Source organism: Myxine glutinosa, chromosome 6 (assembly GCF_964187855.1).
Source record: "Myxine glutinosa chromosome 6, kmMyxGlut1.1, whole genome shotgun sequence".
NCBI lineage: Eukaryota > Metazoa > Chordata > Myxini > Myxiniformes > Myxinidae > Myxine > Myxine glutinosa.
The window spans coordinates 163,380,499-163,392,520 of record NC_136266.1 but is presented as its reverse complement, the minus strand read 5'-3'; the positions used below and the strand labels follow the sequence as shown (position 1 = coordinate 163,392,520).

Genomic DNA, 12,022 nt, shown 5'->3' with positions numbered 1-12,022 from the left:
CATCCACTCTTCCCTTCGGCATGTACACGATCCATGCATCCACTCTTCCCTTCGGCATGTACACGATCCATGAATCCACTCTTCCCTTCCACATGTGCACGATCCATGCATCCACTCTTCCCTTCCACATGTACACAAGACAATCAATGCATAAACTCTTCCCTTCCACATGTACACAATCCTAACAAACTCTTCCCTTCCACATGTACACAATCCGAACAAACTCTTCCCTTCCACATGTACTCGATCCATGCATCCACTCTTCCCTTCCACATGTACACAATCCTAACAAACTCTTCCCTTCCACATGCACACAATCAATGCATAAACTCTTCCCTTCCACATGTACACAATCCTAACAAACTCTTCCCTTCCACATGTACACAATCCTAACAAACTCTTCCCTTCCACATGTACACAATCCATACATCCACTCTTCCCTTCCACATGTACACAATCCATACATCCACTCTTCCCTTCCACATGTACACAATCCTAACAAACTCTTCCCTTCCACATGTACTCGATCCATGCATCCACTCTTCCCTTCCACATGTACACAATCCTAACAAACTCTTCCCTTCCACATGTACACAATCCTAACAAACTCTTCCCTTCCCCACATATACAATCCATATATAAACTCTTCCCTTCCACATGTACACAATCCAAACAATAACTCTTCCCTTCCCCACGTATACAATCTATATGTAAACTCTTCCCTTCCACGTGTACACAATCCATACATCCACTCTTCCCTTCGGCATGTACACGATCCATGCATCCACTCTTCCCTTCGGCATGTACACGATCCATGAATCCACTCTTCCCTTCCACATGTGCACAATCCATGCATCCACTCTTCCCTTCCACATGTACACAAGACAATCAATGCATAAACTCTTCCCTTCCACATGTACACAATCCTAACAAACTCTTCCCTTCCACATGCACACAATCAATGCATAAACTCTTCCCTTCCACATGTGCACAATCCATACATCCACTCTTCCCTTCCACATGTACACAATCCATACATCCACTCTTCCCTTCCACATGTACACAATCCATACATCCACTCTTCCCTTCCACATGTACACAATCCTAACAAACTCTTCCCTTCCACATGTACTCGATCCATGCATCCACTCTTCCCTTCCACATGTACACAATCCTAACAAACTCTTCCCTTCCACATGTACACAATCCTAACAAACTCTTCCCTTCCACATGTACACAATCCTAACAAACTCTTCCCTTCCACATGTACTCGATCCATGCATCCACTCTTCCCTTCCACATGTACACAATCCTCACAAACTCTTCCCTTCCACATGCACACAATCAATGCATAAACTCTTCCCTTCCACATGTACACAATCCTAACAAACTCTTCCCTTCCACATGTACTCGATCCATGCATCCACTCTTCCCTTCCACATGTACACAATCCTAACAAACTCTTCCCTTCCACATGTACTCGATACATGCATCCACTCTTCCCTTCCACATGTGCACAATCCATACATCCACTCTTCCCTTCCACATGTGCACAATCCATACATCCACTCTTCCCTTCCACATGTACACAATCCATACATCCACTCTTCCCTTCCACATCTATCTATAATTCCAGCAATCTCTGTGTGTGTGTGTGTGTGTGTGTGTGTGTGTGTGTGTGTGTGTGTGTGTGTGTGTGTGTGTGTGTGTGTGTGTGTGTGTGTGTGTGTGTGTGTGTGTCTGTGTGTGTCTGTGTGTGTGTTTGTCTGTGACCGCTGTTTCTCGACAACCACGGGTCCGATATACTTGAAACTTGCCAGGTATATTGCTGGGGACCCGAGGATGTGCCTTTTCAAGGTTTCATATTAATCGGACAAGTACTTACCGAGCTATGGCGATTTCTTTACCAAACACTGCAAGCCGTTCGCTTTGGACCAAACCATTGCATGTAAATAGAGGGGGGGGTTCTGTGGTCGTTGCGAATGGACCAAACCATTCATGTAAATAGAGGGGGGGGGGGTTCTGTGGTCGTTACTGCCACGTGGTTTCAAAGTTTTTTTTTGTTGTTGTTGTTTGCACGCATGTTTTTTTGCACCCACGTACGGGCACGCCCTAGGATGTTTACACACACACACCCCTACACAAATTTTTTTTTTTTTTTTTTTTGGCAAGGAACGGGCACCCACGTACGGGCACGTCCTAGCTTATATATAGTACGGGCATGCCCTAGTCTATCTATAATTCCAGTAATCTCTGTGTGTGTGTCTGTGTGTGTGTGTGTGTGTGTGTGTGTGTGTGTGTGTGTGTGTGTGTGTGTGTGTGTGTGTGTTTGTCTGTGACCGCTGTTTCTCGACAACCACGGGTCCGATATACTTGAAACTTGCCAGGTATATTGCTGGGGACCCGAGGATGTGCCTTTTCAAGGTTTGAAATTAATCGGACAAGTGGTTCCCAAGGTATGGTCACCGTACTCGCAAGCCCTTCGCTTTGGCTTTGCGAATGGACCAAACCATTTCATGTAAATAGAGGGGGGGGGTTCTACCGTACTCGCAAGCCGTTCGCTTTGGCTTTGCGAATGGACCAAACCATTTCATGTAAATAGAGGGGGGGGTTCTGTGGTCGTTACTGCCACGTGGTTTCAAAGTTTTTTTTTGTTGTTGTTGTTTGCACGCATGTTTTTTTGCACCCACGTACGGGCACGCCCTAGTGTACACAATCCTAACAAACTCTTCCATTCCACAAGTGCACAATCCATACATAAACTCTTCCCTTCCACACATAAACAATCCATGCATCCACTCTTGCCTTCCACATGTACACAATCCATACATAAACTTCCCTTCCACATGCACACAATCCGAACAAACTCTTCCCTTCCACGTGTACACAATCCATACATCCACTCATCCCTTCCACACATAAACAATCCATACATACTCATCCCTTCCACACATAAACAATCCATACATCCACTCATCCCTTCCATACATAAACAATCCATATATCCACTCATCCATTCCACACATAAACAATCCATACATCCACTCATCCCTTCCACACATAAACAATCCATACATCCAATCATCCCTTCCACACATAAACAATCCATACATCCACTCTTCCCTTCCACACATAAACAATCCAAACATCCACTCTTCCCTTCCACATGAACACAATCCAAACAATAACTCTTCCCTTCCCCACGTATACAATCCAAACATCCACTCTTCCCTTCCACATGAACACAATCCAAACAATAACTCTTCCCTTCCCCACGTATACAATCCATACATCTACTCATCCCTTCCACATGAACACAATCCAAACAATAACTCTTCCCTTCCCCACGTGTACAATCCATACATCCACTCATCCCTTCTACACATAAACAATCCATACATCCACTCATCCATTCCACACATAAACAATCCATACATCCACTCTTCTCTTTCACACATAAACAATCAATACATCCACTCATCCCTTCCACACAAACAATCCATACATAAACTCTTCCCTTCCACACATAAACAATCCATACATCCACTCTTCCCTTCCACACATAAACAATCCATACATCCACTCTTCCCTTCCACACATAAACAATCCATACATCCACTCTTCCCTTCCACACAAACAATCCATACATCCACTCATCCCTTCCACACATAAACAATCCATACATCCACTCTTCCCTTCCACACATAAACAATCCAAACATCCACTCTTCCCTTCCACATGAACACAATCCAAACAATAACTCTTCCATTCCCCACGTATACAATCCAAACATCCACTCTTCCCTTCCACATGAACACAATCCAAACAATAACTCTTCCCTTCCCCACGTATACAATCCATACATCTACTCATCCCTTCCACATGGACACAATCCAAACAATAACTCTTCCCTTCCCCACGTATACAATCCATACATCCACTCATCCCTTCCACACATAAACAATCCATACATAAACAATCCATACATCCACTCATCCATTCCACACATAAACAATCCATACATCCACTCTTCTCTTCCACACATAAACAATCAATACATCCACTCATCCCTTCCACACATAAACAATCCATACATAAACTCTTCCCTTCCACACATAAACAATCCATACATCCACTCTTCCCTTCCACACATAAACAATCCATACATCAACAATCCAAACATCCACTCTTCCCTTCCACATGAACACAATCCAAACAATAACTCTTCCCTTCCCCACGTATACAATCCATACATCCACTCTTCCCTTCCACATGTGCACAATCCATACATCCACTCTTCCCTCTGTTACGTGCTCCTCCCCAAACCCCGGTCATGGTGTACCTCCGAGCCCCGAGAGGAGTCACGGCAGAAAGATGTGTTATTCTGTGTGTCAAAGATCAATGGTGAAACCACACCAATTGTTACCAACAAACAAGTATTGTATTAAGGTCACACAAGAATAACAGTACAAAAAATAATAGTAATCAATTGTACAACAAATATATCAATCCTATGATGGTACCATCAGTTCGTACAAGGTAACTCACTGTGCTCCAAGTGAGTGAAACAAGAACATTCCCAATGTCTCTATTCCGGCATCAAGCCAAAGTCGATCCGCTCCAGTGATCGTCAGAACGATGTCTAATCGAGACCAGAATCCCGTTTGGTTGAGTGACAGTCACGCTGCCAAAGATGCGTAAAGGTGCCCTCCAGGCGACTGGGAAATCACACCTTCGGGTATGGACGTTCCACGGCTCCCAATCGGCGAACCGCAGATTTCCCACTCAAAGGCCACGTTTCACACACACACCAAGTTAACGTCTGGATGCGGTGAAAATGGTTGAAGCGACTTGAAAAACCTGGAGCAATGCGAAAATCGGGCGCGAGTCATAATGGCCAACGGTCCGTTCTCGAGACGTAATGGCACTCTAATGATTCTCTTCGGAATCAACCGCAAAACCTGTCACGCAGGTTTATCTGTCACAGCGATGACAACTCTGTCGCAGGAATCCCTTTCCCGGGAAACCCGAAGTTCACACGTGACCCTCGTTCGTCAACGTTTGCTCCAGACCTCGAAGCAGCTAGGCTCCTTGTCCGACTCACTCGCTCCGCCTTCTTTTTTTCTTCCTCCTCGTCGTCGTCCGTTTCCGGTTTCATTTAAAACATTAACTTTTTTACCTTTTGAAAATAGTAATCTCTATTTCCCTTAAACGACAACAATAATAGTACATGGAACCAACAATGTTTACAGTGGATGAAAACCACAACAACGGAAGTGACGAATCCGTAACACCTTCCACATGTGCAAAATCCATACATAAACTCTTCCCGTCCACATGTAAACAATAACTCTTCTCTTCCCCATATATACAATCTATATATAAACTCTTCCCTTCCACATGTACACAATCCATACATACTCATCCCTTCCACATGAAAACAATCCAAACAATAACTCTTCCCTTCCCCACGTATACAATCCATACATCCACTCTTCCCTTCCACATGTGCACAATCCATACATAAACTCTTCCCTTCCACACATAAACAATCCATACATAAACTCTTCCAGTCCACATGTACACAATAACTCTTCCCTTCCACATGTACACAATCCATACATCCAATCTTTCCTTCCACATATACACAATCCATACATCCACTCTTCCCTTCCACATATACACAATCCATACATCCACTCTTCCCTTCCACATGTGCACAAACCATACATAAACTCTTCCCTTCCACACGTACACAATCCAAACATCCACTCTTTCCTTCCACATGCAAACAATCCAAACATCCACTCTTCCCTTCCACATGTACACAATCCATACAATAACCCTTCCCTTCCACATGTACACAATCCATACATCCACTCTTCCCTTCCACATGTGCACAATCCAAACATCCACACTTTCCTTCCACACGTGCACAATCCATACAATAACGCTTCCCTTCCACATGTACACAATCCATACATCCACTCTTCCCTCCACATGTGCACAATCCAAACATAAACTCTTCCCTTCCACATGTGCACAATCCATACATCCACTCTTCCCTCCACATGTGCACAATCCAAACATAAACTCTTCCCTTCCACATGTGCACAATCCATACATCCACTCATCCCTTCCACATGTGCACAATCCATACATAAACTCTTCCCTTCCACATGTGCACAATCCATACATAAACTCTTCCCTTCCACATGTAAACAATCCATACATCCACTCTTCCCTTCCACATGTAAACAATACATAAACTCTTCCCTTCCACATGTAAACAATCCATACATAAACTCTTCCCTTCCACATGTGCACAATCCATACATAAACTCTTCCCTTCCACATGTAAACAATCCATACATAAACTCTTCCCTTCCACATGTAAACAATCCATACATCCACTCTTCCCTTCCACATGTAAACAATACATAAATAAACTCTTCCCTTCCACATGTAAACAATCCATACATAAACTCTTCCCTTCCACATGTGCACAATCCATACATCCACTCATCCCTTCCACATGTGCACAATCCATACATCCACTCTTCCCTTCCACATGTACACAAACCATACATAAACTCTTCCCTTCCACACGTACACAATCCATACAATAACGCTTCCCTTCCACATGTGCACATTCCAAACATCCACACTTTCCTTCCACATGTAAACAATCCAAACATCCACTCTTCCCTTCCACACATACACAATCCATACATCCACTCTTCCCTTCCACATGTAAACAATACATAAATAAACTCTTCCCTTCCACATGTGCACAATCCATACATCCACTCATCCCTTCCACATGTGCACAATCAATACATAAACTCTTCCCTTCCACATGTGCACAATCCATACATAAACTCTTCCCTTCCACATGTAAACAATCCATACATAAACTCTTCCCTTCCACATGTAAACAACCCGGGCAATAAACTCTTCCCTTCCACACGTAAACAATCCATACATCCACTCTTCCCTTCCACACATAAACAATCCATACATCCACTCTTCCCTTCCACACGTAAACAACCCGGACATAAACTCTTCCCTTCCACACGTAAACAATCCATACATAAACTCTTCCCTTCCACATGTGCACAATCCAGACATAAACTCTTCCCTTCCACACGTAAACAATCCATACATCCACTCTTCCCTTCCACACATAAACAATCCATACATCCACTCTTCCCTTCCACACATAAACAATCCATACATCCACTCATCCCTTCCACATGTACACAATGCAGGATCACTTGTTTTGGGGTTTTTTTGCACACACGACACAACGCACAGTATGACTGACCTGGGAATGTCACGCAGATCATTTCCCGCTTTCTTGTCGAACCAAATCTCCAAGAGCTTTTCAGCTCCTTCAAAGAACGAACAATCATCTTCATCTCCCTTTATTAGTTTCGATCCACTTCCCTCGAACCTCTCCGTCCCATTCAAGGAGTTCTCATCCTCATCAAAACCCTTCTCTGAAACCTGTACCAAGGCCTCACCAACCTCAGGAATACGAGCACGCCATTCTCCTTTCTCAACACGTTCTTCTTCCTCACATTCTGGAAGCTTCTCCATCCCTGCACAATATCAATCCGATTGAAACGATTTTCTCATTACACTTATTTGATGTAAATCTCTCTTTATTTATGGATTCGCAGACCCTCTTCTAATCTTTTTTGACCTCGTTCTTTCGCCGACACGACAACCTCTCAACGTTAGGTGATATCTGCAGCCATTCCCGCAATGGTTATCTGCTGTCGGCTGTCGCCTTCCAGTTTCCTGTCCTGCCAAACAAGTTATGCAGGCGGGGGTCACTCGTGTTGTGATTGGTACTACGTACTGTGTCATGACGTCTGGGGGCGTGGCTTCGGTGGTTGCTGTGGTTTGCGCGTCAATTTTTTAAATAAATAAATAAACCACATCAGCAAAAACCTTTCGCCTCGTTGTTATTTCATCAACTTGCAAATAAATAACTAATAATATGCGATCTTATTATCTCCCTATTGATAATGTGCTGTTAACCTTTGCGTAATGAGACTTTAGGAGCGCGATTAAATTAGCCAGCATTGAGGAGTTGTCACTATGTTAATACACCGCTTATAATAAATTTTACAGTGTCCACGATCCTGTACCAACATTCCGGATGCTCCGACTTCTCACGACCAAATTTCGTAATTTTTACATCTTAGCGCATCGGGGCTCGGGCAATGCCGTCTGGAACATCGTTTATCTGTTCGTCCGGTGTATGTATGTTTGTAAGTCCCTCACAAACGTCCACCAATCAGAGCCGAGGATCTGGTCACATGACGGGGACGAGGAGGAAGCTTTAATCACCATTACAGTTGATATTTTACTAAAAAGAAATATAAAAACTTTCTGTGGAATGTTTGGGACCCAGCTGGTGTCGCAAGGTAGGGTAGGAGATTTCGGGAAAATTAATCAATTGAAGCGCGGTGTTACGCGCGCTGCTTGTAAGCAAGGAGGAAGCGGACAACGCGGTAAGTTGTAAGAGTCTTTATTCAAGAGCTCCACTGTAACACTGGAGCGTTCCGGGCTGCGCGCCCGGTGTATATCCCGCGGCCACGCCTACCCCTCGGGCGTGGCCGCCGCCCACTTGGTGCGCGGAATGATGCCCTCGCGCCAGTGAGCTTTCGTGTCCGCCACACGCGCCCCCCCAGAATTCCCGCGCACCTGGAGGGCCAGTTTGCGGGGCAAACGGATGACCCGGCCGAAGCGCCCTCTGGCGACTGGCGGCGTCCGGGGTGCAGGGATGCCAGCTGGGATGCCTCCGGCTGCACCCGGGATGGGTGCAGGCTCGGGGGGCGGCGTGCCGGCGGGCCGGGCGGTGCCGGGGGTGCGCCCGCCGGGGGGCGGCCCCGACGCGGGGTCGAGCCACCGGCGGTGGGTGGTCCACGTCGAGGTGGGCCGGCTTGAGGCGGTCTATGGAGACACGGTCAGGAGTGCCGCCGATGTCCAAGGTGAAATGTTTCACCCCGGTCTCCAGCACGCAGAAAGGCCCGTCGTACGGGGGCCGCAGTGGTGTCCGGTGGGCGTCGTGCCGGACGAAGACGTACTCCGCGGTGCGAAGCTCCGGGGCGACGTGTGTAGGTGGATGCCCGTGGTGCGCCGTGGGCACCGGGGCGAACCTCTGGGCGGTCTCCTGCAGCGCGGAGCGCTCCTGCGCCGCGGACCATGGTGCCGTGGAGTCGGGGAGGAACTCGCCCGGCACCCGCAGCGGTTGCCCAAAGACCAACTCTGGCGCGGATGCGCGCAGGTCGTCCTTGGGCGCCGTCCGGAGGCCCAGCAGCACCCAGGGGAGCCTGTCGACCCAGCCACCGTCGCGGAGGGTCGCCCGGAGCGCGGCCTTCAACGAGCGGTGGAACCGCTCACACAGGCCGTTAGCCTGGGGGTGGTAGGCCATGGTGCGGTGCAGCTGGACCCCGAGCCCCCGCACGACCGCCCCCCAGAGCTCCGAGGTGAACTGGGGGCCGCGGTCGGACGAGATGTCCGAGGGGGCGCCGAACCGGGCGACCCAGGTGGCGATGAATGCCTGCGCGACATCTCCGCACGCTCTTCGAACGCCTGGGCCAGCACGGCCTGATCGTGAACCCCGCCAAGTGCCGGTTCGGTGTCACTGAAATCGACTTTTTGGGGCACCGCGTCACCAGGCACGGGGCCGTCCCCCTACCGGCCAAGGTGGAGGCGGTGAAGGGGTTTCCACGCCCCCACACGATCAGGGGGCTCCAGGAGTTCCTGGGCATGGTAAACTTTTACCATCGGTTCCTGCCCCGCATCGCCCAGCTCCTGCGCCCCCTGCACGAGGTCTTCCGAGGGAAGCCGGGCAAAGGTGACGTCACCTGGACCGAGCAGATGGACGCGGCGTTCGTGGGCGCGAAGCTCGCCTTGGCTAACGCCACCATGCTCGCATTATGATTTTGAAATGTGGATCAGCACACACCTTGCTTGCCCCCGAATCCTAAAGTGACTCGATTATGACAGTTTGCTTGTTTAATATATCAATACAATCGTGCTTTAACATTATATTTTGATATATAAATACTATGGTATTTATTAACGCACAGGTTGTAAACCTGGTGCGTTATAGCGTTTGCCTGGGAATTTCGGGCGCTCAAAAGTGAAGCTAGTTTCTGTCACCCATTTCTGTCGCTCATTTCTGTCGCTCATTTCTGTCGCTCAGATGTGTAAACATGACGTCATCAAATCTATATTTATAGGATAGGTTATAGGAGATATATATGTTATAGGATAGGAATATAGGACCCAAATGACCCAGAGGACCCAAATGACCCAGAGGACCCAAATGACCCAGAGGACCCAAATGACCCAGAGGACCCAAATGACCCAGAGGACCCAAATGACCCAGAGGACCCAAATGACCCAGAGGACCCAAATGACCCAGAGGACCCAAATGACCCAAATGACCCAGAGGACCCAAATGACCCAGAGGACCCAAATGACCCAGAGGACCCAAATGACCCAGAGGACCCAAATGACCCAGAGGACCCAAATGACCCAGAGGACCCAAATGACCCAGAGGACCCAAATGACCCAGAGGACCCAAATGACCCAGAGGACCCAAATGACCCAGAGGACCCAAATGACCCAGAGGACCCAAATGACCCAAATGACCCAGAGGACCCAAATGACCCAGAGGACCCAAATGACCCAGAGGACCCAAATGACCCAGAGGACCCAAATGACCCAGAGGACCCAAATGACCCAAATGACCCAAATGACCCAGAGGACCCAAATGACCCAGAGGACCCAAATGACCCAAATGACCCAAATGACCCAGAGGACCCAAATGACCCAAATGACCCAGAGGACCCAAATGACCCAGAGGACCCAAATGACCCAGAGGACCCAAATGACCCAGAGGACCCAAATGACCCAGAGGACCCAAATGACCCAGAGGACCCAAATGACCCAGAGGACCCAAATGACCCAGAGGACCCAAATTACCCAGAGGACCCAAATGACCCAGAGGACCCAAATGACCCAGAGGACCCAAATGACCCAGAGGACCCAAATGACCCAGAGGACCCAAATGACCCAGAGGACCCAAATGACCCAGAGGACCCAAATGACCCAGAGGACCCAAATGACCCAGAGGACCCAAATGACCCAGAGGACCCAAATGACCCAGAGGACCCAAATGACCCAAATGACCCAGAGGACCCAAATGACCCAGAGGACCCAAATGACCCAGAGGACCCAGAGGACCCAAATGACCCAGAGGACCCAAATGACCCAGAGGACCCAAATGACCCAGAGGACCCAAATGACCCAGATGACCCAAATGACCCAGAGGACCCAAATGACCCAGAGGACCCAAATGACCCAGAGGACCCAGAGGACCCAAATGACCCAAATGACCCAGAGGACCCAAATGACCCAGAGGACCCAGAGGACCCAAATGACCCAGAGGACCCAAATGACCCAGAGGACCCAAATGACCCAGAGGACCCAAATGACCCAGAGGACCCAAATGACCCAGAGGACCCAAATGACCCAGAGGACCCAGAGGACCCAGAGGACCCAAATGACCCAGAGGACCCAGAGGACCCAGAGGACCCAGAGGACCCAGAGGACCCAGAGGACCCAAATGACCCAGAGGACCCAGAGGACCCAGAGGACCCAAATGACCCAGAGGACCCAAATGACCCAGAGGACCCAAATGACCCAGAGGACCCAAATGACCCAGAGGACCCAAATGACCCAGAGGACCCAAATGACCCAGAGGACCCAAATGACCCAGAGGACCCAAATGACCCAGAGGACCCAAATGACCCAAATGACCCAGAGGACCCAAATGACCCAGAGGACCCAAATGACCCAGAGGACCCAAATGACCCAGAGGACCCAAATGACCCAGAGGACCCAAATGACCCAGAGGACCCAAATGACCCAGAGGACCCAAATGACCCAGAGGACCCAAATGACCCAGAGGACCCAAATGACCCAGAGGACCCAA

At 48.4% G+C, this 12,022-nt stretch overlaps 1 protein-coding gene across 3 annotated transcripts in view; it reads right to left on the bottom strand.

Annotated features, from left to right (window-relative positions):
• AMD1 (adenosylmethionine decarboxylase 1) overlaps positions 1–7,825 on the bottom strand; it is a 56,892-nt gene extending 49,067 nt beyond the window's left edge. The window contains exon 1 of one of the 3 annotated variants that reach the window (XM_068118882.2): positions 7,328–7,825. In XM_068118882.2, coding sequence (XP_067974983.2) covers positions 7,328–7,602 — 275 coding nt within the window. In that variant the 5' untranslated portion in view covers positions 7,603–7,825. Of the gene's footprint in view, positions 1–4,548; positions 5,118–7,327 lie in introns of those variants that run through there. The other 2 variants (XM_078780858.1, XM_068118883.2) reach the window with 2 other exon arrangements.
• Between the last annotated feature and the right edge of the window lie 4,197 nt (positions 7,826–12,022).